This window comes from Urocampus carinirostris, chromosome 4, assembly GCF_059441175.1.
Source record: "Urocampus carinirostris isolate Australia breed hairy pipefish chromosome 4, RoL_Ucar_1.0, whole genome shotgun sequence".
Classification (NCBI taxonomy): domain Eukaryota; kingdom Metazoa; phylum Chordata; class Actinopteri; order Syngnathiformes; family Syngnathidae; genus Urocampus; species Urocampus carinirostris.
This window is the reverse complement of record NC_142352.1, coordinates 9,930,674-9,946,744: the sequence shown is the minus strand read 5'-3', so window position 1 is coordinate 9,946,744 and position 16,071 is coordinate 9,930,674. Positions and strand designations below refer to the sequence as shown.

The following is a 16,071-nucleotide window of genomic DNA, read 5'->3' as shown; positions in this document are numbered from 1 at the left end:
GGTAAACTACGCAACTATATAAATGCAGACCATTTACTATTTAATATGGGTCACATGTTAATACTTTGATTTAAAAATTTTGATGCACATTTTAAAGTATATTACAGTATCAAAATAGATATTCTAGTGTCAGACGTTTGGATGTTTTTTTACCTTTAAAATGTGGTTGCAGATTACTGACTTGGAAATAGAAGGCAGCAAAGACACCATGGTGGACGTGGTGTTCAAGAAAGCATTAAAGGAATTCCGTTTAAACATCTTCAACTCGTATTCTACGGCCCTCGCGGTAAGGAGTCTTACAGGGATTACGGACCATTTGTCCACAGCAACTTGAGAAATAGTTACGGTGTCTTCATCTTTCCAGATGGATGATGGCAAGGGCATCCGTTACAAAGACCTGTATGCTCTCTTTGAGCAAATCCTAGAAAAGACCATGCGGCAAGAGCAGAGGGACTGGAGAGAGTCACCTGTCAAAGTTTGGGTGAACACGTTTAAAGTTTTTCTGGATGAGTTCATGACTGAGTACAAACCTCTGGAGAGCACACAAACTAAGGTAGTTGAAAATGGCGCCATGGTCTCATTTGAACCGTACACCTGAGTATTTGGAGTGATACTTAGGTTTCTGACCTGTCTCTTTGTTTTACAGCAACCGAAACCTGAACGCAAGAAGAGGAGAAAGAAAGATGCGGACATAGTGAGTTTGTTGGGTTAGCTTATTGTTTTTTATTTAAAGAAGGATCACTTGCTTTTACTTTGTTTAAAACAAGAATTTCACTCTAATTTAACTTCCAGATGAACATTCCACCATTAATTAATTGTGATTTTTACATTTTATTCACAGAGTAATAAAAAATACTATTAAGAATTAGTAATAAGTGGGGTCTTGGGGGTGCTGGAGCCCATCCCAGCTATCTTCGGGCAGTGGGCAGGGGACACCCTGAACTGGTTGCCAGCCAGGGCACACAGAGAAAGACAACTCACTCGCTCATTCACACTTAAAGACAATTTGAACCGGCCAATTAACCTGAAATGCATGTTTTTTGAATGTGGGAGGAAACCAGAGTTATGATTATATTATTATGAAACTAATCGGTAGTTGCAGCCCGAGTCACAATGCAAATCAATTCACCTTTATCTGTATAGCCATACATCGCAAAAAGTCTCAAAGGGCTTCACATGCCCAAAGTTGACAGATACCTTTTTTAAAATTGCTTTTGTTTTTATGGATTCTATTCCATATGACATAGTCTGGCAGTACGGGACCTGGGTGCCTAGCGCGCAGCCCCACGGTTTGGAGGTCCAGGGTTCAATTCCAGCTGCTGTGGTCTCATTGCCCGGAGTTTGCATGTTCTCCCCGTGCCTGCTTAGGTTCAAAAACATGCATGTTAATTGGCCAGTCCAAATTGTCCTTCGGTTTGAATGAGTTGTCTATCTCTGTGTGCCCTGCAACTGGCTGGCAACCAGTTCAGAGTGTCCCCTGCCCACTGCCAGAAGATAGCTGGGATGGGCTCCAGCACCCCCCGCAACTATAGTCAGCGCAGAAAATGAATGAATGGATGACATAGTGTAGTTAAAAGTATCTTAAGTGTGTGTGTGTTTCTCTTTCATTTTTAGGTGGAGGAGCATAATGGTCACATCTTCAAATCCACACAATATAGTATCCCCACATACTGTGAATATTGCTCATCGCTCATCTGGATGATGGAACGCGCTTGTGTTTGCAAACGTGAGTATGCGTTTTTAAGTCATTGATGCATCCAGTTGAATTTGTGTCTCTTTTTAAACTACCTAAGGTTATATAAGCACAAAAAACAAGGCACAAATGCTGTGATGGTCCTTTTATCATTTTCCTGTGTTTTGTGGGTGTTGTTTCTGGTTTGTTATTGAAAATAGTGTAGCAGTTGTGCGCGTTTGCATTTAACAGGGTTCGTATGGGTGTTTGAAATCCTTAACAATGTTGTTTCAAGGATGGAAATGTGCTTAGATTTTGGGTGGAATACGTAGCAATTATGGACATTGGATATTTTGATAAATGCACAGGAAATATTAAACGTCCTAATGTAAATAGGAAATATATCCAGGATCTGCAAAATACATGATTTCTTCTTTAAATGGTACTGGAGAAATTGGAAAATTGGCTTTGAAAGTGCTTAAAAGTGCTTAAAATTGGTTATCAAAAAGGGGTTTGAACCCATACCTGTAGTTAAGACAAAAAATAAGGCAAAAAGGTTTGTATGGACCTTTGTGTCTTGTGTTTTGTGGGGGGGGGTTGTTCTCGTTTGTCACTGAAAACCTATTTTAGCAGCAATTAGTGTTTGCGATTAAATTAAAAAATAATTTTCATTTCACTAGTAAAGTCAAAACACATCATTTTTAACATTGGTTTGACAGCTTATGTGACACTTCCAACCTAAAATAAGAATTGATAGTTACTACTAGTCCAAGGTAACATGCCAATAAGCTAATTTATGCAGCTACCATTATAGCACTGTAATATGCTTCATAAAGACTTCCTCATGATCTTGCATTACCCTGCACGATAAACAAATGTGGAGTGTTTGAGTGACTCTAACCTTGGAAAGTCACATCCCATCCCCCTACTGCCTTTTCTGTCCTAATCAGATTGTCTTCAACAAGACTCATGAGGTCTGCGGCTCTTTGACTCCTGAATTTTCTACTCACAATTTCTCCTTTATTCGCTCAGTATGTTTGCCTCATTCCTGTTAAAGCTGTGCTGCCATTTGCATCTAATCGTTTGGTCTGACTGGACTTGAACGATGAGAAGGTGCTGCCTTTTTGTGGATCATAAGAATAACAGGATTGATGTTTTGGGCTCTGTTTACCCAGTGTGCCGTTACGCCTGCCACAGAAAGTGCTGCCAAAAGACGACCACCAAATGCAGCAAGAAGGTTAGTCCAGGACTGTATTGTGTTATTGCAGTTAGCCATTCATTAATACTGTATGAGAAATCCCATCTTTAAAGGTACTGCCAAATTCTAAAACATGGAAACTGTGAGAAAATAGTACATGGCTTTGCATATCATCTATGTATTTCGTCAGTTTGTTCCAAAAATTTTCCAAGAGAATGCATTCTGAAGACAGGCTGTCTGATCTTTGACTTCCCGGGCTGTGAGGTCATGTGAAGAACACTGGCTCCCGAGCAAACCACTCACCATATCAGTTTACGGATTACTCTGTCAAGGAGTATACAAGAGTTTAAGAGAAGTTTTGGTCATTTTTGGTTAGAACGCCTGCTCGTCACATGTCAATGCAATATTGGTACAACCAAAGGCTACCAGCCAAAAAGGGCTAAATGGCAAAAAAAAAAAACACTCACAGATGAAACAAAAAAATTACTGAATGTATCACTGCTCTGAAAAGCACATATGATAAGTATGACGAAAACTTGCACATATCCGGGAAATCGCCATCAGCCTTGGGCGCATGCACACTAGGTATTGGAAGGGCGTCTTGATAGGTGGGTAGGAATTTAAGAACACTGGCTAGTCAGACTATAACAACACTGCGTTCAGCTAACGGGAAGCAACCAAAGCTGGAAGAGTCAGGCAGCCACCCGCAACACACGCGGGGAAAAACACTAACAAATTCCCATAATCACAAACCTAAAAGAAGTCAAAGGCAAAAAAAAACCACGCTGTAACAGCGGCAGGCAAACTTTCTTAATGCAGCTTTTGGAGGTTGAATCATGAAACTCCCAAAAAACAGTTACAAGCCCCCAGCGACAGGGTAAGCAAAGTTTTAATTTCTCCAAGCAGAAATGAGATGTATACAATCGCTGTTCACTACAATCGCAGTCTATTTCGGAGCTGCCTCACATGGTGGGTTAACAGGATACGCCATGTCTGTTCCTTCTATAACGTCACAGCTCTTGGGGAAAGAGCCAGTTGCGTCAAGTTTGAGAATACATTTCTCGAGTCCCCCAGGGCATGGAATATTTTTCAAAATATCTGCATGGCTGTGGAGAGGAACACTACACGTTCTGTGCCTAATTTTTAAATTAAATAAACGGTAAAAGGTCTGCATTTATATAGCGCTTTTCATGTCAATGGAGACCTCCCAAAGCGCTTTACAATGTGCTTCACACTTACCCATTCACTCACACACCAATAGGGAGTCAGCCATGCAAGGCGCCTACCTGCTTATTGGAGGCATTAGGGGTTCTATGCCTTGTCTTGCCTTTTTATCAAGAGTTTTTAATGTTTTTTCAAATATATTACTGTTGTATCTGCTGATTTTCTTACAAGTGGTTGAGCACTATTTTTGTCTCTCCAGTTTGACCTTGAGCTTTCCCCAAGACAATTTGGTGTGGAGGTGTCGCGCCTTACAAACAATGAGCGAACTGTGCCCCTCGTGGTGGAGAAGCTTATCAACTACATCGAGATGCACGGCCTTTATACCGAAGGGATCTATCGAAAACCAGGTTCCACCAATAAAATTAGGGAACTGAAGCAGGGACTTGACACGGGTACTTTTTTTCTACAACCAGAGAAACTGATGTTGAAGCCAAAGATTTGAAGGCAGTAGCATCGCTTGACATTTTCCTTCTGTGCTGCTTTCGTGTTTTGTACAGATGTGGAGAACATGAATCTGGATGACTACAACATCCATGTGATTGCTAGCGTTTTCAAACAGTGGTTGCGAGACCTGCCAAGCCCTCTGATGACATTTGAGTTATATGAGGAGTTTATACGCACAATGGGTAAGTCCTGCTGCACGTTCTATGGGTGTCCAAAAGTTAAAATTGTTTGTCCTTTCTTAGGTCTGCAAGATAAAAAAGAAATGATAAGAGGAGTGTATTCAGTTATTGACCAGCTAAGCAGAACTCACCTGAACACACTGGAGAGACTCATATTTCATCTCATTAGGTAATTTCAGGAGATTCGAGAATTTCAAAATGACTCTGTTGTAATATTGAGATGCCGAATTTAAACTTTCAGGATTGCGTTGCAAGAAGAGACAAACCGCATGTCACCTAATGCCTTGGCAATAGTTTTTGCTCCCTGCATTCTGCGCTGTCCAGACACCATTGATCCGCTTCAGAGTGTCCAGGACATCAGCAAGACCACAGCGTAAGCAATTTATATAATGTATTTTCGGACTATAAGGCACAACCAAAACCCCGATTTGGCCAGAAATTTGAATATCGATATTGTTGATACAAAGCAAGTACAGTGGTACCCCGGTCCTCAACCGCCTCATTGCTCAACCGAATCTGAGTTTGACCCAAAAATAGACACGGAATTCGGTACCCTGCCGAAAATAGCCGGGTCAAAATAGCCGAAAATAGTCAAATTGAATAAGATTTGGCGAGTAATCTCAGGGGGAAGCATATTCCACAGCACCGGGGCCCGAATGGAGAACACTCTCGAACCTGCGGTTCTCTTCTTGGCTCTTGGGGTCACTAGTAGACCAGCATTTCAGAGCGAAGGCTCCTGACCGGAACATAGGGGGAAATTATAACTGAAAGATATGAGGGAGCAAGTCCACGCTGGATTTTGTATACTACCAACAGAACCTTAAAATCACATCTTAAGCTTACATGGAGCCAATGCAGGTTAGCTAAAATCAGGGTAATGTGACCAAAGGCTTGCTGCATCATTTTCTACCAGCTGAAGGCTCTTGATTTTGGACTTTGGGAGACCGGAGAGTAGTGCATTACAGTAATCGAGAAGGTAGGTAACAAACGCATGAATTACAATCCCCGCATCTGACTGAGACTGCATAGGGCGAATTTTAGCAATGTTGCGAGAATGGAAAAAAGCTGTTCCAGTAATATTCTTAGTGTTGCAGATTATCTGCGTAGTAATAAAAATAATTATATATATTTTTTTTCATACTTTTTTTTGTCTATATTTGCATTATAGTTCTTTAATAAAAAATACTTTGTTGGTACCCAAAAATGTTGTGCTATGTGTATGAAAAATATAAACTAACTCAGGAGGGGAAGGGTTGAATTATTCAATAATCATGACATTTCTAAGCAAAACGTACAAGTTCCTGATTTGTACTACCTGGTATTTACACATATCTGAATGATACCAAAATTTTTAGTATCGCCCGCCCCTAACGGGAATTGAATCCAGATTGTGGCAGGTCGAGAGCGAGATCCTATTCACCCACTATGGATACAGATTAAATACAAAGACATTGGGTCTTCTCTCATTATTACACAGTTTCTAGTCACGGTACCAGATATGTTGGAGAAATTAGAAAACAGAAAGTGATTAAAAATCTGCATAGATTTTTCCCCTTCTTTTTTTAGCTCAAACTAAGCATTGGAACCAACAAACATTTTGAATATGAGCAGCCCTGTATTTATATATTTTTGGATGTCTGAATTACTTCCCACAATGCCTTTCTCTTCATTCTGTTCAGAACGACCGAATTACTTCCCACATTGCCTTTCCATTCATTTAGTTTCGAATCTTGCGCGCTGAGTAAAGACATTGCGATTCGGCGATACAATTTTGTATTTCTGTGGTGCCCAACTTTTTCTGTCCTACGAACCAGTTTCCTATGCATTCAATGTTATGCAACTGTGATCAGTGATTCTGGCTGATCATTCAATGCACAAATATGGTACTTTTTTTATTCTAGTGCAGCCCTTGCCCTAATTGTAGCTTTAATTCCATAATTCTATAGTCCAGGGCGCTTTATATATGAAAAAAAAAATATCACTAAAGGTGTGCTTTATAATCAGGTGCGCCTTATAGTAAAATACAGTGTTTGTACTGTGCACTCTTCTTGGTCATGACATGTTTCTAGACTGTACTGACATGTCTTTTTTATTCCTCTATAGGTGTGTGGAACTCATCATTTGTGAACAAATGACAAAGTACAAAGTGCGCTTGAAGGACATCAACACTCTGGAGTTTGCTGAAAATAAGGCTAAATGCAGACTGACTTTCATCCGAAGATCAATGGTAAGATCAAACTGTGAATGCGTTTTATGTTAATCGTGTTCTGTGCGTCCTTTTCAGAGCCTCAAAAACAGTCCATTACTTTGCATTTGTAATAGGAGTCTAATATTGCAAGGTTTTAATACAACATGCATCTTTGTCATTAGTGATACACTGTATACCAGGGGTCAGCAACCTTTTTGGTGTGGAGTGCCACTTTCAAATTTCCTTGTAAGTCAGTGTCCCACACCAAGATTAATGACTCGCACAACATTTCTTTTATATCCAACAGAGCTGTAATTTTACACCAGTCCAAATATACAACATGGATATACATTTAAATCGTAAAACTGACCAATTTATCTTCCACTATTCTTGTTCATCTATTAAATAAAAAAATGAATGTGAACAACATGTGGAAAGGCCTGTAGCCATTCATGACTTCAACTTTTTACCACAAGAATTAACCAGAATCAATCATTCTTCATCAACTATAAACTACAATCAAAAAACAAGTGATATGGACAGCTACCATACCATTCATCAATGATATCTTGTTGCAGAAAATATCAAAACTTGAAATAACAGCAGCAAAGCAGACAAACACACACACACACACACACACACTTTTTTCAAATATTCGCCATCAGTAAATGGCTTTCCGGTGCGTTGCTATGCAGTGAGCAATGTGATAGCTTGCTTCAGTGGTGGCGTTTTTAGCAGTGACAAAAGTCTTCAGTGTCTGTGTTTGTTTGCCGTACCTAGACACAGCGCGTTTTAATGTCTCCGCCATGTCTGACTCATCCTTGAATTCATGGTCATGCTTTGTCTTGTAATGACGTCTAACACTTGATGTGTGAGGTACAACGCTCTCAAGGCATAATGTACAAACAGCACGGTCATTTTTTTGCACAAAGCCCCTGTCATCTGTCCACGCTAGCTGGAAAGAACAAGATTTTCTCGCTGGAGGAGCTGTCATGATTCGTTCATTTATCACGCCCCCTTGTTTCTGTGGCTGGGTTAAAACAAGGACCTCTCCTTGGCGCCATGTAGTCACACACGAAGCAGAGGAGGAAGGGCGATACCGTAAAGCCTCTAAATAACAGCGCGCAACTGAAAATGTCTAAATTTCAGGTAAAAAGGTGCTTGGTCGTGTTGTTTTTGTGCTGTATATTCCATTCTTAAGGAACTGACTGGGTTTTTTGTTGCAGCAATGTCCTTATCTTTCTGTATGTAAAAAGGATCTGATTTTTTTTTCCTGGAGACCTCTCCATTGAGGGGTTGTTTTTCCCATGCACTTTATTGAGGTCTCTCCACATTCAAGCAAAAATTATACTGATATAATACCGGGCAGCTCGCTCACACTACATTTACAGTATTTATTATTTACATTTGTAGACACTATCTGTCTATCTACCCTAGTCATATCCCTCGAGAGGGGTGACCGACAGCAAGACAAACACATACAAAAATAAGGAAGATAAAAAAAGGGAAAAAGTAGCAAAAAGCACACACAAACAGTTTGAACCATCGCCAACCCAAATGCCAAAACACCCAAACAAGTTAAGCACCTCGGTACCCAAGTTGGTCATGCTTTCGTCCCTCTTGATGAACAAGACACAAGAAAGCCGCCATGTCACTCGTGTATGGGTGACACAACACACTCTTCTGTTCAACAGCAGGGCCGAAAGCTTTTACTGGTTTACCCCTGCCGCATCATACGGGTGTCCTGCCCGTCCAAACATCCCACTATCCTTTCACACCTCTCCACTCATTCCTATCACCAACAAGACCTCTAGCTTCCACTATATTTAGACCTCTTTCCTGCAGTGCACTCATAACACTATCCATCCACGTCAATCGCGGCCTTCCTCTTGATCTCCTTCCATTGACTTCTGCTCTGTAGATCCTCTTCATTATTCGCTCCTCATCCATCCTCTCCATGTGCCCAAACCATCAGAGTACTCTCTTATCCACATGCTTGCTCAGTTCCACTACTACTCCAGTTCTGTCTCTCACAATTTCATTTCTCAATCCATCCAATCTTGTCACTCCCAACACACTCCTCAAACACTTAATCTAAAAAACATTCAATTTCCTTCTCATGTGACCAAAGGTGCTCATGTTAAAGATCTTGAACATTCCATTCAAAAACTGAGATTACAAGCTTTCTGAATTTACCAGATGTGTTTTCTTAAAATATTGTGAACATGTGCCCAATACTTTTGTAACACCCTTTATTAGAAGCTGGGTGCACTTCCTTGGAACACAGCCATAGTCTCCCACATAACGCCAACCCTGCTCTCATCCTATTAAATTTATTCCAAGGGTAAGGGTCGTCTTCGGCGTCTCAGCTTCCATTCGCCTTCGCCTCCTGTGAGCCCGCGATTGAAGTCATTGACGGACACGGTAAAAGAGGAGAGTGTGGGAGACGAAGGAAGCGACTCTTTGACGGAAATCTCCCAGCATCAGCATGCAGCCATGGAGCATGAAGAGAGGGTGCTGACTGAGCAAATTGAGAACCTGCAAAAAGAGAAGTAAATGCTTTTACTGCACACAATCGCCGAGTACTTAATGATGCTTGCCCGACTCATACGTGTGTGAATACTCCCTCCTTAGAGAGGAGCTGACTTTCGAGATGCTGACTCTGGAGCCACGGGCGTCGGATGATGAAACTCTGGAGTCTGAAGCCTCGATCGGGACAGCTGACAGCTCTGAAAACCTCAACATGGACTCTGAAGTCATCTCAGACTTTACTGGTATGCCACTGTATTCCTGTAGAGTGATGCCACAGTTGCCGTAATGTACTCTACTGATTACTTTCTTTTAAACATTACTAATTGGCGGTACAGTTTACAGGGTTTGTACGGGTAATTGAAATCCTTGAGAATGCTGAAATTTTAAGATTTTGTTTTCAAGGATTGAAATTTTCAAGTGCTTGAAATTTGGGTCAAGTGTAGAGTTCCAACGAACCGAAAGAAATTATTAAAATTGTTCATAAAAAAACATCGCACGGCGGCCCCTGTATGCCCGGTGCCAGAGCCTGGTCCGCATTGCCGGCAGTAAGTCGGATTCGTTCCCGGTGAGGTTTGGACTCCGCCAGGGCTGCCCTTTGTCACTGATTCTGTTCATAACTTTTATGGACAGAATTTCTAGGTGCAGCCTTGGTGGGGATGGAGTCCGGTATGGGAGCCTCAGCATTGCGTCACTGCTTTTTGCAGATGACGTGGTGCTGTTGGCTTCCACAGGCCGTGATCTTCAGCTCTCGCTGGGGCGATTCGCAGCCGAGTGTGAAGCGGCCGCGATGAGGATCAGCACCTCTAAGTCAGAGACCATGGTACTCAGCCGAAAAAGGGTGGCATGCTCCCTCCGGGTTGGGGATGAGATCTTGCCCTAAGTGGAGGAGTTCAAGTATCTTGGGGTCCTGTTCACGAGTGAGGGTAGGATGGAACGGGAGCTCGACAGACGGGTCAGTGCACCGTCTGCCGTCCTTCAGACCCTGTACCGGTCCGTCGTGGTGAAGAGGGAGCTGAGCCGAAAGGCAAAGCTCTCGATCTACCGGTCGATCTACGTTCCTACCCTCATCTATGGTCATGAACTGTGGGTTATGACCGAATGAAGACGATCCCGGATACAAGTGGCTGAGATGAGTTCCCTCCGCAGGGTGTCTGGGCTCTCCCTTAGAGATAAGGTGAGAAGCTCAGTCATCCGGGAGTGACTCTGTGTAGAGCCACTGCTCCTCCGCATAGAGAGGAGGCAATTGAGGTGGCTCGGGCATCTGATAGAGATGCCTCCTGGACGCCTTCCTCGGGAGGTGCTCCGGGCATGTCCCACCGTTTGTTAAGCTATTTGACAAACACTTAGATTTTGTTTTGTTTGATTTTCTTTTGTTTTGTGCGCTTTTTTTTCTGTCCAAAAAATGGGAAATTAAAAATGTTTTTTTTTTAATCGGATTCATCGACTATTAAAATAATCATTAGTTGCAGCCCTTGTGAAGTGATTGCAAATGCTTGAATTGTTGCCATGTTTCTCAACAAGTATACTTAATAACGCCATCACTGCTCTCTGGTGGCCTTGCATTTATATAGCGCTTTTCAAGTCGATGACTTCCCAAAGCGCTTTACAATGTGCTCCACATTTCCCCAATGGCGGCCTTGCAGCCATGTAAGGCGCTAACCTCTTATTGAGGGTATTAGGGGTTCAGTGTCTTACCCAAGGACACTTCGATATGTAACACGGAGGAGCCGGGATTCGAACTGGGATCCCAAGACGAGCGCTCTACCTCCTGAGCTACTGCCATTGCATTTTTCTTTCCTTGTGATAAAATGCAGCCGGCATTAGCTTGTATGGCATTGTCCTATGAAGTGTCATCGCCTCCTATTGGTCACGTCCAAGAGGACAGTTGCATGCTGCTCCTAAACAGGGCTCTATGAAATGTGTTTTAGCGCAAGGATTACCTATCAGTTATAGACATTTAGCATAGGCTATGCAAAAAAAGAAGGTGGCGTTTCCCAGTGGTAAATTGTAATGGAACGAACTTAATGCAACTGAAAATGTGAGCGACATATTTCTGTTGTTTTTACTCAACGCCTATTTGAGGAGATATTTGTCTCAAAAAACAATTTATTTGTGGATTTCTCAAGATCTAAAAATCATGTCTCGATAATTGCACACCAAAGATTATCATATATGTAATCTGCAGATATAGTTGTGGCTCTGCAAATTATGTGATTCAGATGGGATTTCTTCTTTTAATGGAACCAGAGAACTTGCACTATTGGCTTTGAAAGTGATTGAATCTGGCCTTGAAATGCGTGTTCAAACCCTCATTTGTGGATCTGCAAAATACACTGGATTTCCTTTTTTTATGGTACTGGGAAAATTCCAAAATTGTCGTTCAAAGTCCTTTAAAAGAGCTTGAATTTGTCCTTAGAAAGGTGGACAAACATGTTGTAAAAAACTAGCTCTAAATTAACCTTTATTGTTAACATCTGTTACAGAGAGAAGCTCACTGACTTCGCCTTGGTTTCGGAGATCAGACGGAAAGAGCCCCCGACGTCGCACCCTTAGGCGACAACCCGACTCTCTGGATTCAGTCGATTCTTCCTCCAGCGCTTCACCCTACTCCTCTTCGTCACACTTCCAGCCGTCAACTTCTCCCGTCTCGAACACCAGCCGCGGCTTTCGCTTCCACTCTACTTCTAAGCCTTCTTCTTCGAGCTCAGGAACATCGCAGGCCATGAGCACTTCCCAAGCATTCCGCTTTGACAGCTTGGACTGCAGTCCTACAGCTGAGCTGGAGAACGTGTTTGACAATGGACCGCAGTTCACCAGCCGCGGCACCTACAATCCAGAGGAAGGAAAACAGAAACTTCGAGGGGCCAAAGCCCAGAGGCACACTCGAGACAAGGGTGGTCACGGCAGGGACCCCCCAGATTTACAGCAACAGCGGGTGTTGTACGGCAGTAATGAATTCATGGTATAAGGGTAAGCACGCACCCTGGAAAAAAACCTTACTTAGCCTTTAAACTTGTCAAAGAAATGTACCCAAGTGCCGGGATCAACAGAAAGAGCTCCACTTGAGTGGGCAAAGCAAGCGCCCAAGCTCTTTAAGTGCCTTGGCAGCTCCATGCTCGGCACCAAGCGGACTCTCTCAAGACAGAGCAAAGGGAATATTAGAATACAGTGTTTTGCAAAAGTATTGCCCCCCGCTCATACCCTATGCCCACCCCCAGATTTTTGGGGGACATATTGCCATTTTAAGGCTTCAAACTTATAGATTAAAAACTAATAAAATATTTTCTAAGCAGGGTTGGGTAGGGTTACTTTAACATGATTACTTTCAATTACTTTTGGATTACTCCAATACCAAATATGCTAATAAAAGAAACTAAATATGAATAAAATTATGACTCACAACACGTGGTAAGCTTTCTCTCCTGGCTATGATCTCTTTGATCTCTGGCAAAACTAACATAAAATGCGACAGAAGGAAAATGAAAATAAATCCAAACAGCTTGCCAACATCATTTTTGCCGTTCCATGTATTCCCTGACTCCCCAAGCCTGCACAAAATTTAGTAATTTTATTCATATTTAGTTTCTTTTGTCTTTTATTAGCATATTTGGTACTGGAGTAATCCAAAAGTAATTGAAAGTAATCCAGTTAAAGTAACCCTACCCAAACCTGTTTCTAAGAATCAAAAACTTATGAGACAGAATTGTGAAAAGGATCCGAATTATTCAACAATATATATTTTTTGCTAACAAATATGAAATTGAAAAGTAGGTTTTGCAAAAAAAAAAAAAAAAAAAAAAACGTCCCGCTTTGATTTACCCGTAATGCTTTGTACAGCCTCCTTTTTCCGTGATAACAGTCACACGTCTTTTGGGGTATGTTTCTATAGGTTTTGTTTGTTTATCTTCTTTCTTTCTTACAAAACAGCTCAAGGTCTGATGGTGATTGTTTGAGCTCAGTATTTTTTCCAGATCTTTCAAAAAATTGTCTATTGGATTTAACCATTCCATTGTAGATTTTGGAAGGGGAACCTGTGTCCCATTCTCAGGTCTCTTGCAGACTCCAACAGATTTTTTGCTAGAATGCACGGATTGTCCCACCTCAGCTGTGTATGCCTGCAACATAGGCCTCTTGGTTGCTTTTCTGATTAGTTATTTCCTTTTTTGTGCTAAAGGTTTAGAGCAGAGGTCAGGAATATTTTTGGTTTAAATAGCCATATTGGCAAAATATGATTTTTTTTTTATTATTATTATTTTTGAGGGGGAGAGAGGGAGACATACCATATATTTTAGGACATATTTCAGCAAAACCGTAAAGTGTCTCAACAGTGAATCTAAATTGATTAATGAGCTTCCATATAAAGGATTCCTTAGCGACGTACTGCCAAAATGGCGTCTGTTGGTGTATCAACTTAATTGTAAACTGTAGTGGGGAGTAAGGTCTTTAATACTGGACCAAGACTTCCAGTATTTGGTGCTCTGTTGGCCATTCATGTATTAGGTGTGACTTGTGCCTATCAGATTTGGAACACTCTAGAAGAAATTTGCAAGACCATAATTTTAAGTCCGAGCCATATGTAATCCTGAAAAGAGACATATCTTGCTCGCGGTCCAAAAGTTCCGACCGCTGGTTTGGTGGCACGGCCAGGTAGATTTGCAGTGTGTTTATGCTGTCTCTAATCTGACAATTGTTCGCACAGTGCTCGATAGATGTATAAATCTTCTTAAATCCCTTTGAACTTTAAACTTTTCCACAACTTTCTCTCGGACCTGCTTGGAATGTTCTTTTGGTCTTCATAATGGGGTGTGATCTCAAGTGTCTCCTTTCAGAGACTTCTGAGCCCTTCAGGAGCAGGTGCATTGAAACTGAGGCTTAATAATACACAGGTACACTCTGTCATCGTTTAGTCATTTAGGTCAACGTTGGACCATTCGGAAGTCATCAGGGACTTTCTGGGGACAGTTGGCTGAGCTGAGAGAACAGGGGGCCCATGTCTTTGTTACACCTTTTTTTTTGTTTTATTATTGTAAAATGTTGAAACAATTTGGTCCCATTCATGATTGTGTCTCAGATGTTGTTGTTATTTTAGAATAGTTTTTTAGCTTTCAGTCTGAAGCCTGAAATGTATCAATCAGAGAAAAAATTCTTGGAGGGGGCAATACTTTCCGCTACGCACTAAGGCATACAAAAAGAAGACATAACCTCTGGTATAGTTTATGTTATTTTGACCATCTATTATTAATAGCTGCTCTATGAGTTTACAGTTTGTACCAATCAATCTATAAAGAGGTTGCTTGATTATGACATGTATTTTCCCTTGTATTTAATGAATTTTACGTCTCACACAAAATTTGTATTAGCTTTTACAAATATAAATATTGTACAAAGCCGGAACACCAGCTTATGCTGGGTAGTTAATAAATATTTATCTTTAATTTTTTTGTTTTTCTGTCAGAATTTACAGAATTGAGCAACGGGATATCCATATGTGTGCGTTCATGTGCCGAGAGACTATAATAAAATGCTACTTTTTCACACTGCAAGGGAGATGTCACCATTGAAGGGACCAAGTACGCTGCTCTGTAATCCTTGCACACTGCAACCAATGTCAGATGTGTATATAAGCCTTGCATTAACTATTTAACAGCCGTGGAGCAATTGTAATGTACAGTACAGTCCATATGTACAGTGTAGTGAACATAAATTCCATCTATTGTGACCCGCGTGGACTTGTTTGCACACCTTGTCATAGCTTCTCTCGTTCGTATCTTCTTGCAGCGGAGGATGTTTATTTGAGTTTTTTCTTTCATAATTTAGTTCATGAGATAATTTAGTTAAATAGCAGATATTGAATACAATGCATTTTCCATTAAATGTTTAAAAACAATAGTCAAATAATATTTTAATTTATTTCCAACTGTCTTTTAATGGGGTTACAATGAGTCTTGTATTCTATGACAAAGCCGAAATATATGCATGTGGTCGATGTTGACCTCTCTGCATGCTCTTCAGCATGGTTGCTGAATATCTCTAAAATGTTTTCCTTATTTTGGGGGTCCTAAAGAATCTGACCACGTTTTTCCAATTGGATTCTCTCCAAATCCTGGAACTAGTGGATGTGCACTGCAATTTACAAATTTTCCACCACTTGCCTTCTGTTATTTTGAAACTTCTTTTCCCATTGCCCTTTAATATAGAGAATGCTCACCATGGCGGCTGGGTGGTTAGCGCGTAGCCCCACGGTCCAGCTACCGCAGCCTACCTGTTTTGAGTTTGCATGTTCTCATTGTGTCTGCGTGGGTTTCCTCCAGGCACTCCGGTTTCCTCACACATTCCGAAAACATGCATGTCAGGTTAATTGGCCGGTCCAAATTGTCCGTGTGAATGAGCGAGTGATTGGTGGTCTCTGTGTGCCCTGCGACCAGCTGGCAACCAGTTCAGGGTGTCCCCTGCCCACTGCCCTAGGACAGCTGGGATGGGCTCAGGCACCCCCTACTTGAGGATAAGCGGTGCAGATAATGGATGGATGGATGGAATGCACACTACATGCCATTGAACATTTTTGGTTGGTTGGTTGGATCGATCCTTTAACCACTAGGATTGTAGGGGTACCATTTTCTGTGGTGTGTCTTGA

General features: G+C 41.5%; 1 protein-coding gene across 1 annotated transcript in view; it reads left to right on the top strand.

The window, feature by feature from the left end:
- myo9aa (myosin IXAa) overlaps positions 1-15,324 on the top strand; it is a 123,487-nt gene extending 108,163 nt beyond the window's left edge. The window contains exons 33-45 of the mRNA XM_088333611.1: positions 173-286; positions 365-553; positions 647-694; positions 1,615-1,726; positions 2,848-2,909; positions 4,294-4,486; positions 4,592-4,720; positions 4,781-4,886; positions 4,959-5,090; positions 6,821-6,944; positions 9,249-9,457; positions 9,540-9,679; positions 11,921-15,324. Of these exons, the coding sequence (XP_088189737.1) occupies positions 173-286; positions 365-553; positions 647-694; positions 1,615-1,726; positions 2,848-2,909; positions 4,294-4,486; positions 4,592-4,720; positions 4,781-4,886; positions 4,959-5,090; positions 6,821-6,944; positions 9,249-9,457; positions 9,540-9,679; positions 11,921-12,405 (2,043 nt within the window). The 3' untranslated portion in view covers positions 12,406-15,324. The remainder of the gene's footprint in view (positions 1-172; positions 287-364; positions 554-646; positions 695-1,614; positions 1,727-2,847; positions 2,910-4,293; positions 4,487-4,591; positions 4,721-4,780; positions 4,887-4,958; positions 5,091-6,820; positions 6,945-9,248; positions 9,458-9,539; positions 9,680-11,920) is intronic.
- Positions 15,325-16,071: the final 747 nt, after the last annotated feature.